General features: G+C 38.6%; 1 protein-coding gene across 1 annotated transcript in view; it reads left to right on the top strand.

The window, feature by feature from the left end:
- LOC124273711 (spectrin beta chain, non-erythrocytic 2-like) overlaps positions 1–4,453 on the top strand; it is a 155,466-nt gene extending 151,013 nt beyond the window's left edge. The window contains 4 exon segments of the mRNA XM_046708997.1: positions 293–364; positions 1,596–1,618; positions 2,069–2,145; positions 2,147–4,453. Coding sequence (XP_046564953.1) covers positions 293–364; positions 1,596–1,618; positions 2,069–2,145; positions 2,147–2,249 — 275 coding nt within the window. The 3' untranslated portion in view covers positions 2,250–4,453.
- Positions 4,454–12,794: the final 8,341 nt, after the last annotated feature.

Genomic DNA, 12,794 nt, shown 5'->3' with positions numbered 1-12,794 from the left:
TCTTAGGTTGCACCTGGTGCAAGTAGGTTAACATCTCTTAAATCGAGCCCTGTCAGCAACCCATGCTTGTTGTAAGAGGCCACTGATGGGATCAGGTGGTCAGGCTTGCTGATGCATGTCATCATGTCCCATTCGAGTAAATCGATGCTCATCATGTTAATCCCTGGGTTGTCTGTTCCAGACTAGATTATTTGCACACCACTGTCATATAGCTGGAATATCACTGAAAATGGTGCTTAACGACAGATAGACATGAATCACCTACCTAAATGTCCTGATTTTATGTTGTCAGATGAAGACCGAACTTATGTTGCTGGTGGAGTTTATGCCCCAATGGGATCAAATGGCAATCACGACGGACATGGTGAGTTAGTCAAGGGAGTCAACCCACATTTGTGATTTGATACATTAATTCCCAATTATATACTGAGGGAAAAAAATAAGGGATCATATGAAAGCACAAGTGTTCCCTTATGTTCTTTCCAGGTTTCTTTACAAGCTATGTGATACACAGCTTGTGAAGAAACCTTGGAAAAATATAAAGGAACACTCGTCCTTTCATGTGATACCTTATTTTTTTCCCTCAGTATATTTTAAAAAGCAGCAGTAAGAACCACAACATGTGTCACCCATAAATACCATACTTGTTGGAACCAAGGTGGCCATGACAGACATCCAGCTTTGCATCTACTGTACTAGAGCTCTGGAATACTGACTTCAAGACCAGCTTGGTACCTCAAGTTGTACCGTTTGGATAGCATTTCAATGTACTGCTAAAAATAGTAGGACCACCCAATAGTTTCGTGTTACCATGGTGAATATGACATGATCTTTAAAGGCACAATCTTACACATTTTCGGCAGTATTTTGGCCTATGTTATATGCACTCACTTAATTCAATAAAAGACTTATTATCACTTACAACTTGCCTGAAATCGATAATTGGAACTTCGAGGTGAACAGCTTGCCATGTATGGAATGTAAACAATTGCTCCGTACATCGCAAACTGCCTCGCGCAGTGTTCTTGGTGTTTGCCGAACTAGTTTCAATCACAAGTTGTGCGTATGTTTTTGTCTAGGACTGAGTTCTGACTCCAAAGGAGTTATAGGATATTTGTGAAGAGCGCTCCAAGGGACATAACTCTATGGGGTTCGCTTGAAATAATGTTCGGCTGGTAGAGTGGCATTAATTCATTTGAACTTTTTAATTTAGGATTGTGATCTAAATACATAATATTGGGGGGGGAATAAATTATATGGTACCTTCCCGGAGGACTGATAGTTAGTATTATTGAGAGAAATGCATTATTTATTTTCAGAGAAGTGTGGTGTGAAATAGTGCCTTAAACCAATTAGTAGTATATCATTGTGTCATATAATACTATTAAGAATAAGTTTCACTGATGCAACGTTTGACATTGCTAAAACCTGTCATTGTTAATGTGTTTAAAATGTGAGAAAATGCAAACTTCCAGATAAACGAGGTCGACTGTCGTTAAGAACTGAATGCCTTTGGGATGTAGCTATATGGTTTGTCCTTAATGATGTTGTGTGTTGTACGACAGAAGTTTTAGCTATCCTATTTCTCTTTTCAGATCATGATGATGATGAAGTCCATGTAAGTTATAATTATCACCATTTACTTTGGATTAATCCAGAGGATCTAAGTCTGTTCCACAGGACCTAAATCTATAGTACTGGCGGGGTACCTCGGGGTGTAGAGTACATTAATCCAGAGAATCTAAGTCTGTAGTATATAGGCCTACAGCACTTAGATCTACAGTGCCTGAATCTATATTTCCAAGGTGTTCAGTACCGAGATCCACTGTAGATATGATACCTGAGCATGAGTGGACCTTAATTGCTGTAATATTACATTCAGTATCATTCATTCATAGTGCTACTGAATATGTCAACCAAACCATTTCTAACCATTGTTGAATAAAGATAATGGAATCTGTTGTCAGAAATAGGTCAAACAGAATCAAATGATCAGACTCATTTGGAGACATTCATTTTTTCTTTGAAACACTTTACCATTCTGACATCTCTCTCTCTCTGTCTTCAGTATCGATCCAAACACCCAGGAGCCGCAGGTGGCCGCCCGATGTCCGAGCCAGCTGGTCACCTTGATGACAGTCATTCCCGAGAAGGAGAAGAGGAAGAGTCATGGGGTGTTCGGCTTCCTGAAGAAGAAGAAAGACAAGGACCACAAAGATCATAAAGACCTGAAGAAAGACCGGGTCTAAGTTATCGGGATAAGCAACATCAAGTGCTCTATAATAGTATCCCACACTCAGCATTGTACCTACACCATCGGTAGCACTTCCTATATTGGCAAGATGGCAAATCAGGTTCTGACATAATTTGTATTGGAATACAAAGTATCTGTTATATGTATAGGAATACTGCAGATTCATAACGCATGCTACACTGACAATATCTCCAGGTTTGTATTGGAACACTGAGAGTGATTCAGTGTGGAATAACCCATGAAGACTACACCTGCGTCAATGCTGTACAGTCCCACAGGACAACAGGAGAGGCAAAATGTCCGATTTGGAAATGTCTCAGAATTTGTACAATGTTCAGAGCATCTGCCGGGAATCAAATACAACACTTTTGTGTTTTTGTACAATTGTATATCAGGGTTGTTTCAGAGGATTAATTCTTGTGTAGGACATAGTATGGAACACTGAAGGCCACAGACGGGCTGAGAACAACCTTTAGATTAGTAGACTAATGTGTATATAGGTCACGGATACTCCAGAAGACGACTGTACTGTCTTCAACTCTTGTCTCTGTAAGATCTGGCCGAGGTCCAGTAGGATGTAGGTTTCTATGTTTACATATAGGTATTTATACATAGTCTGTTATATATTATTTAATGTGTATCAGAGTTCTAATTATTTTAAACCAGCCATGACGGTTTCAGTACAATAACATCACCAGACCCCAGCAAACTAGTCCTGACTTCTTCCATCGTCTTACATCTCATTTTTCTAACCAAGAAACATGCCAAAGCTGAAGTGAGAGAGGTTGATTTTTGTCAAATATTTCACTCTATTGGAACTCCACTGAATTCTTCTTTCCAGTTTAGAAGAAATGATCATCATCTTAAGGTCATCATTGTCGTGTAGGACTAGTTTGCTGGGCTCGTTGATATCATGACATTGGTTGTGATTGTATCATCTTGGAAATACTGTTGTTACCATGGACACAGTCTGTATATTATGTGGTTTATTGCTTCTTCCAATATCTATCTCTTCCAGCTTTGCATGTTGTCAGCGTTAGAGACTTATTAGACAAATAGTTAAGTTTGATGCATAGTTTTTTAATGAAATGTTGAAATAATAAAATTTTATTGATGTTGTGAGTTAAGTGTTCATGTGAGACTGAATCATTGATCATGTTGTTGACAAGTTTCATAGTTAATTCTTGCATACATTTCACAGACAGCCACTGTTTTACCATTGTCATTTATCATATTTTGATACAGTTACATTAATGTTGTAAGTCAAAAATGGGAACATTCCTTTCATAAAAATGTTAATAATCTCATTCCATCAGTTTTTGTGGCTGAAACATTTTAAAAACGTTTGTCAGATTGCAACCATTCCAGAAAAAAACAGGACAACATAGAATGGAATTTGAGATAGAGGCTATTACTTGTTGGCATCCAGGTACAGAAGCATGATTGCTATATCCTTCACAAAGTGCTATTAGTATTACAGCTGACAGTTTGGGATGTGAATGTCCATTGAGCATAATAGAGCAAGATTGAGCCAGCTACATACTACTGTGATATATTCGTGTCCCAGTGCCCAGGACAACAGAGTGCCTTCCCTTGGCTTGTGTGTAGACACACAATCAACATGCAAATCTTACTGCCTTTACTCTCTATCTTTTCCTTGCAAGAAGTCATTTTTGATTATTGTTTAAAAGATTTAGCAATCGGTGTGTTCAGATTCCACTTGCCGTCCATTTTGCGAGTCACGTTCTACAGAAATGTAGCGAGCTTCCATGTAGTAAGGATTCCAAGTTTGGCATTACTGCGATACTGCCATTGAGCTTTTCTAACTGAGTGATCGAACTTGTTGCAAGTGAAAATCAGGGGACCAATAATTGAAGTATGTTGTAATTTTTATACAAATATTACATTCCTGTTCCTTCAATTCAAAGATTGAATTTTGAATCTCTGTAAGCTCTTAAGTCTGTTAATATTTATGATTCAAATTAAAACCACTGGTGCTATTTCCAATAGTCTGCAATAACTTACAAAAACAGATTATATTTTATTAATCGTGAAGGTTATATCCGTACTCATTGTAGGCCATGTTCATGATATACAGACCATGCTTGTGATTGTAGAAACTGATTGCAAGTGCTAATAGACAGAATATGCCTCGTATATCCACTGACTTGTTACTGGTAATAAAACATTTACATAATATAGGTCGTGTTTGTTGTTACTATTGAGGTGTATCTCTGTGATTGATGTCATCCCCCAAAGCATCTGTTACGCACAGTCAGAATTTGTCTTCAGCAACCCATGCTTGTAAGTGGTGACTAACAAGATCGGGAGGTCAGGCTCTCTTACTTGGTTGATGCATGTCATCATATTCAACTTGTGTAAGTTGATGCTCATGATGTCACTCACTGGAATGTTTGGTTCAGACTCCATTATTTACAGACTGCCTTCATGTAGCTGTAACACTGCTCAGTAAGGTGTTTAACAACAAACTATTTCATTGGAAGATGGTATCTAGTCTGTAAAATTTACGGATACATATTATGCATATACACCTGGGTAAAACCTTAGCACCCAGCAATTTTTACACAGTCATGCATCGCCATGACTTCAGGTAAAAGTGACAGTCTACCAAACCACCAGGACGATTTCCCAGAAATTATTGAGAAAATCTATATTTCCTAATACTGATAATAGAATTTTAAAATAGGTGTTACATTATGTAATAAGGTACTCAATATGGGAGGCAACTCTTGTATGCTTAAGAATGAACCTTACTACATCAAGAGTTATCTCCCCTGGTGTTGCAGACTGCTTCCTTTGTCGACATGGCAGATTTCACAGCAGAAGAGAAAATATAGCTGGTTCAAGATCATTTTGAAGGGGGTGGGGGTGACTAATGCAAAAGAGTTTGCTGGTGGACATGACACTCCTCTATCCGCAGCATACAGAAGAAAAGCAAGATATATGGAAGTCAAGTTCTTTATTGTGAATAACACGACGTTTCGGAGCGTATATGCTTGGTCCTTCATCAGGTGATGGAAGGGAGCATCAGGGGGATATATATATACTGAACCACAAAAGAAATTTCTAAAAGCACACACTTTAATTCACCCTAATTACCAATCAAAACGGAGGATTGAGTTCAAACTTGACAATTATGGTTAACACATTTTCGGGAATCACATTCAGAGTTCACACAAGCAAAATCACCAAAAATGGTACCATTAAGATACCCCAAAGTCAGTATCGCGTGTGGCCTCATGGGCATCGATGAAAGCATGGCATCGTCTGTACATGGAATGAATAAGCCGGTTGATGAAGGCCATAGGCACTTGGGTCCATACTCTACGAAATGCCTGATCGAGTCCTGCCACAGATGTCGGCCTCGGTTGGAGATCATTCAGTTTTCTTTGAATCTTGTCCCAAAGGTGTTCTATTGGACTTAAATCCGGAGTGAGTGCAGGTTATTGTAGGTTTTGGATGCAATGTTGTCTTAGGAAGTCCAATATTTAATGTTGCTCTGGCAGTGTGGGCACGTGCGTTGTGTTGCTGGAAGATGTGATTTCTGTAACGTCCAAAATGTGGTACAACGTGGGGTCTTATGACTTGGTCAAAATAGCGAGCATCTGTCAGGTCATTTCCTCATCCTGGACCAAGATTCTGATAAAAAGCTGCTTCCAACTCCCAACAGATTTTGAACAGATGCTACGCGTGCTTATATCCGTCGCCCGATAAAGTCCGAAATGAGCTCCAGGAGGTTCAGGTACAACTCATGGCGGTCCACGTAAGTCACTGCATTATTCTGAGTGAAAAATTTCACTGCACGAGAACGGTTGGATTGTTAGATTGTTACATTCAGTATTTATATATACCCCTCTCTTCATGTTCCATATATGCTTGGCAACTGTACAAGAATCTGTATCGCAACTTCGCACTCACGAATGAAAGAAGTTGTTATCCATAAAGTTTGTTCTATATTGTGGTAATTGTTGTAGAGAAAGATGTCTCTCTCTCTCTCTCTCTCTCTCTCTCTCTCTCTCTCTCTCACACACACACACACACACCATGAAGGAACCTCCACCAAAGTCGTGCTAGTTCTTACGTTATCGATTCCCACAAACATGTCGATACAGTAAGTACAGAAATGATTGCAAGTTTTCATCATTTCTGTTTTCTCTTGTAACTTTCATTCCCTTTCTTAGGGAAGAAATATTACTGTTACTGTGTGTGTGTTTTAACAATAGATATTTGTCAGGAATGTATTACTATCTGAAGTAAGTAGTTGTGCGGAAGTTGCCATATTTATAATTTATGCTTTAGGGTCAAGGGCGGCCTGGAGTCTTCTGAAGCTGCACATGGCAATCACGCCAAGTCTGGAAGATTCTGGAAGACGCATTACTTAAAGATTGTGTGATGACCATCTTTTCAGCCCAGATCTATTTGGGCATCTGGTTACTGCTGCAGCTGGGTGAATCTTATCACTGACTTGATCGCTGGTAATGCTATTTTATCATACAATGGATAGTGTTTTCGGCAGGATTAAGCCAACGGATATTTTCGGTATCCGTTGGGGTCATATACGGATATCGATGCAAATTAGAGAGGTCATATGCAAATTTCAGGGACTACTTTCACAGTGTAAACGAACATGGCGTCAAGGGTCGGCGATCGTGTCCGGATTAACGGCCGTGATTACGGTACTGTCAGTGCTTTGATCCCAGAAAATTCATGCCTGGTTTTGATAGATGGAGTAGATTACAAAGCGAAGATAGAAATTCATAGGCTTACGAAGATACCAACATCAGTTCCCCGACCGGCTGTCAGTGTTAGCGAGAGAACGGTGCACAGTGTCACGCTAACATTAAAGCGTATCTGGTTGTTCAAAAGGTTAATTGAAGGTTTCTGAAGTTCCACGTGAGTTTGTTGTTATTTTTCAAACGTAAGCTTAGATTTGTTGACAACAATACGTGCTTTAGCATAAAAGCTTACTAGGAACTAGATGACCGCTGGGTGATCAGGAGAAAATTATGTCACCGGGCTTGTGACGTAACGTATTACTCCGCACATATTTGTGACGTCAGTATAGAATAGAATAGAATAATACTTTAATGCCTTTTCAGGAATTTGTGTTACATCAGCAGAGCTACTGACACATTAGAGAGATACCAAACATATTTACATAAATTCTTTGATTTAGGTATCTTCACATTTGTTTAGAGAGATATGGTACTTGGAATAAAGGATGTACGGGCTCTCTTAGTTTTCACAATTGGAACTTTGTAGCGGCGGCCTGAAGGGAGGAGGTTGTATTCCGAATTTAAGTAGTGAGTACGGTCAGATATGATTTTGACAGCTTGATTCACGATTTGCCGCTCATATATTGATGATAAACATTCAAATCTGACTCCAGCGATTTTACTTGCAGTGTTAACAATTTTGTCTATTTTAGATTTGAGATGAACTGAGAGAGACCCGTACCAACAATGGAAGGAAAATGTTAAAATACTCTGAATAAATGCTACATAAAAAGATGACATCACAGATGGGTTAACATTAAAAGATCTCAGTTTACGCATGAGATGAAGACGTTGTTGACACTTTTTGTATAGGGCTTCAGTGTTAGAGTTCCAGTTCAGCTTAGAGTCAATGAAGGTTCCCAGATACTTATACTCCGACACTGTCTCAACACATTCACCGTTGATTATCACTGGAAGCATTTCTGTGGGTTTACTCCGAAAGTCAATTATCAGTTCCTTTGTTTTTGTGACATTTAAGAGTAAGTGGTTTTCTGCACACCAAGTCGTAAAATGATTAATGTCCTCTTTATACAGTTCTTCAGAATCTGTGTCGTTCAGTTTGCCGACAATTGCTGCATCATCTGCGAACTTTACAGTTGAACAGGTTGAATTCGAGCTTGCACAATCATTAGTGTTGAGGGTGAAAAGAACAGGAGATATTACACAGCCTTGTGGTGCACCAGTTTTGGTGGTCCGTTTACTCGATACAGCCCCGTTAACTTTCACGTACTGCTGTCTGTCCACAAGAAAGTTTTCGATCCACTTGATGAGGTATGAGTTAACGCCCATGTCTAACAGTTTCTGTATCATGATATGTGGCTGGATGGTGTTGAACGCAGATGAAAGGTCAACGAAGAGGATCCTGATGTATGACTTAGGTGTCTCTAGATGTTTATAGACATTATTAAGGAGTGACAGTGTGGCATCAACAACTCCTCTCCTTGACCTGTAGGCGAACTGAAGCGGGTCCAGTATGTCGGCAACTTCCTGACGGAGATGTCTCAACAAGATGCGTTCCAGCGACTTCATTGCTATAGATGTGAGAGCAACTGGCCTGTAGTCGTTGAGTTCTTTAGGTTGTGTTTTTTTAGGAACTGGTACAATTTCTGATGTTTTCCAGACCGAAGGAATAACGTGTGTATTCACTGAGAATTGAAACAATCTAGTGAAAACTGTACACAGTTGAAGTCTGCACTCCTTCAACACAATGCCGTCAAGGTTGTCAGGTCCTTTTGCTTTTCTGATGTTAATTCTGGAGAAGCTTTGAATGACGTCAGCTTCTGATATATGGATACGACTTTCACTATCCTGTACGGCTTCACTAACTTGAGCTATCTCATTGGTAAAGTCGTGACAATCAAAGCGGCTGTAGAAAGTGTTGAGGTCCTCAGCAAAGATTTTATTATCCCCGGCGTTGGTTGTCTGTCGTCGCCTGCTCTTACCAATCATCGTGTTCACGCCTTGCCAGGCTTGTTGCAGATTGCTTTGCTGAAACTGTCTCTCAACTTTCTCTTTGTACGCTAGTTTACACTCACGAGCTTAAGATTGATGTCCTTCTGTATGCATTTGAGTTTCTTTCTTTCTATCTTTCTTCATGTATGCTCGTTTCTTTTCGTTTAATAAATATTTCATTTCTTTTGTGATCCAGGGCTTGTTGTTTGGGAAAATTCTGATTTCTCTTTCTGGTATTATGTATTGACACAAAGATTTATACAATCCATAATGACGTCACACATTCCTTCTACTGTTTGTTCTGCATCATGGAACATGTCCCAGTCTGTACACGCAAAACATCCTTGTAGGGTTTCAATAGATGCTCTGTTCCATGATTTGACCACATGCTACTACATACGGATAATTTGTGTGGAATATGTTAATTGTAGTTATTCACACACCAGCGTGTTCAGTTCGGTATGACTAGACGTATGATATGTAGAAGAAAATGAATCGTGTGTGGAGGGCACTGTAAAGAGACAAGAACAACAAGAGATATGTTTATCCATGGAATAAACGAATACTGTGGGTATGTGGCCATTTCACCTTCAATACACATTTACATCTATACTATTCACACTTTGCTAAGGATCAAATCATTGATTCAACAGAAAACTATGATGTGGGGTCTAATTTGGTTTAAATATCTAAGCTTATTGTAAGCATGGATCATAGGTTTCAGTATGTCACTTCATCTTGTGGATCCCATACCTGCTATTGACAGGTGTTGTGTACTTGTCACTGACTCATTCCATGATTTGCAAAATGGTTGCAGATTGGTGCCATGAAAACCATTTTCATGGTTACGCATGAATCAAGTGCATAAGGTTAGATTAAAGTGACTGTTTGCCCAAAGAGGGGTTCCCATATCATTGTTTATCAAGTTTTAAATGGATACAATTTCAAATTATAAATCTATGTTTAAGTAAAGATGGTAATTTTTGTGAACCTTAGCAAAACGTGAAAAGTATATTTGCACATCTCACATGTAATTATTAATGATAGTTTTTTCAATATTTCCATTTTCCACAAAATGAATCAATGTACTAACACGTCACAGAGGATTTCTCAAAAGTAAGTGTTGTGTACGTAGCCCCACTGAAGCTGACGGAATACACCAATATCTTTGCATAAAGTATAAACAACATACTTTGTTCAAAGGATTAGTCGATAACACGTGACCCGAGAAGATCCAGGGTAGAATAGGTCTTCAGCAACCCATGTGCTTGCCATAAAAGGCGACCATGCTTGTAAGAGGCGACTAACGGGATCGGGTGGTCAGTTTCGCTGACTTGGTTGACACATGTCATCGGTTCCCAATTGCGCAGATCGATGCTCATTCTGCTGATAACTGGATTGTCTGGTCCAGACTCGATTATTTACAGACCGCCGCCATATAGCTGGAATACTGCTGAGTGCGGCGTAAAACTACCCTCACTTGCTCACTACTGTCCATCGCGTCGTTCATTTACATTGAAAAGTGAAACTCTTCAGTATCGCATAACGCTTGAAGCAGGGACGCGCTGAAAATCAAGAGAGTAATGTTGTGTAGAGATATGTTATTCATTCAGTACAATGCACATAATGAAAGGAACAATAACATGCATGTTATTTATTCACTTAATAGACATAGCAAAGCAATGTATGGCGTATTATTGGACGAAATGCACTCGCATATATACGCAACAAAAAAGTTCAGGACCACCCCAACATTTAGTATTTAGGTATTATATGGATCATAATAAGAACTATTAAGTACATCATATTGAAAACTGGGGTGGTCCTTGACTCTTTTGTTTTGTTGTGTAAATTATTTGAATACTATCTTCAGTTCCACTTGTCACTGGTTTCTAGCAACTGATTTCTAAGCGAATCGGGTAAGAGTGTTAGTTGTATGCTCGTAATTCTTATGTAGAAGGGTATTTTTAAAGAACAGTTATATAATATACAGGTTATACATTTAAGTAAGGGCACCAATACGTTTAGAACTAACTATGTAGATCAACTATGTAGCTATTTGCGGGTGTCGGGTTTCAGGGCTACGGATATGGGGGCGTACAGGCGTAATGTACGCCTAAAAATCAATAAAGTACGACATAATATAAGATTTCAAGCGTATCATGTAGGCACATAATACCTTTGTACGTCTTACATATATAAAGTTTAATAGCTGAAAAGTTGTTTAATATTAAAAATAACAAACCACATCACCAACTCGCTCACACAAAAACATGTCAGTACTCCTTCAAAATTCTCAGTACACCTCCACTTGCAATATGAGGTGTAACTACACCCCCACCCCCAAAAGTTACCTGGATCCCAGGGCCTAGATTTTCGAAGCTCTCTTAGCGCTAAGATAGTCGTAAGTTAATGTAATGTATGTCACTTACGACTTTGGTTTGTTCATGTTGTAAACAGCTAGCAAACCAGGTATTCTGAATGCACACGATCCTTTAGTCAAAGAGTATTGCTCTGTTATACATGTCTTTTTTACAACGTTATCCACACACGTTATTCATTTTGTGTTGCTTTGAAGACTGTACCGTGTACCCATGTCGATCTGTACTTGTTTACCTTCGGGATAACATTCTTTTTAATTGTACAACAAAAATAAAGAATGAATGACAGTATGAATCTACATACTGACACATATATACAATATTAATTAACCAATCTTTTTTTCAGAATTGACTATCGTCAGATTATGCATAACTTGAATTGACTCGGTAACCATGAACCAGGACGAACACAAACTATTTGTCCATCGAGTTGTAGATCGATACACTTTACTTAAAGGCGCAATGTCACGCTTTTTCGACAATATTTTGGCGTATATTTTATATATTGGGGGCATATGCACTCACTTTAGCTTCCTATTGATGCAATAAAAGACTTGTTATCCCTTACGATTTGTCTGAAATCGATAATTGAAACTTCGAGGCGAAAAGCTTCCAAACAGAAACACTTGCCATATAGGGAATGTAAACGATTGCTCCGTACATCGAAAACTGTCGCACGCGGTGTTGTCGGTGTTTGTCGAACTGGTTTCTATCACAAGTTGTGCGTAGGATATTCATAAAGAGCGCTCCAAGGGAGGTAACTCTATGGGGTTCGCTTCAAATAATGTTCGGCCGGTAGAGGGTGCGAGAGTCGATTAAATGCAACGTTGCATTAATTCATTAGAACGTTTTAATTTAATATTGTAATCTAAATACGTAATTTGTTTTGGAATAAATTAAGTGGTAGCTACCCTGAGGGTCATTTATATAAATTAGGTGTATATTCATATTGCAACGATCACTTGCCTTACACCAACGAAACTAAGTGGTTCTGTAATAGATATAACCACAGCGATATGACCAGGGGAAGCTCTTGTAGCTCCAAAATGTCCAATTCGTAATGTCACAGACAATCTTTAACTGGTATAAAAATATAGCTTAAGTCAATCATATATTCCAAGATTATGTTCATAGTGACATTAACTGTGATCTAAAATAAACGTTGTCATGCAGATCCGATTATTCCTGTGTAGTTGTACATTTATGTATTTTTTCCTTCAGTGAGATATCTCTCTGAGTGTTTTTCTAATATATGTAGTATGTTAAATAGTGTTAGTTTTTTAGTATGTGAATAATGTATTGTATGTCGTTCAATACTGAATCAAATATCTGTAATATAATATACTGAGTCAAAAAAGAAACTTCACATTCTTTCTTCAGGGCACTATAAAAAGAACAAGAGATGGTAAG

Source organism: Haliotis rubra, unplaced genomic scaffold (assembly GCF_003918875.1).
Source record: "Haliotis rubra isolate DU_JTF1 unplaced genomic scaffold, ASM391887v1 Scf183, whole genome shotgun sequence".
Taxonomy (NCBI): domain Eukaryota; kingdom Metazoa; phylum Mollusca; class Gastropoda; order Lepetellida; family Haliotidae; genus Haliotis; species Haliotis rubra.
Note: the sequence above shows the minus strand (reverse complement) of the source record. Positions and strands in the feature narration are given on the sequence as shown.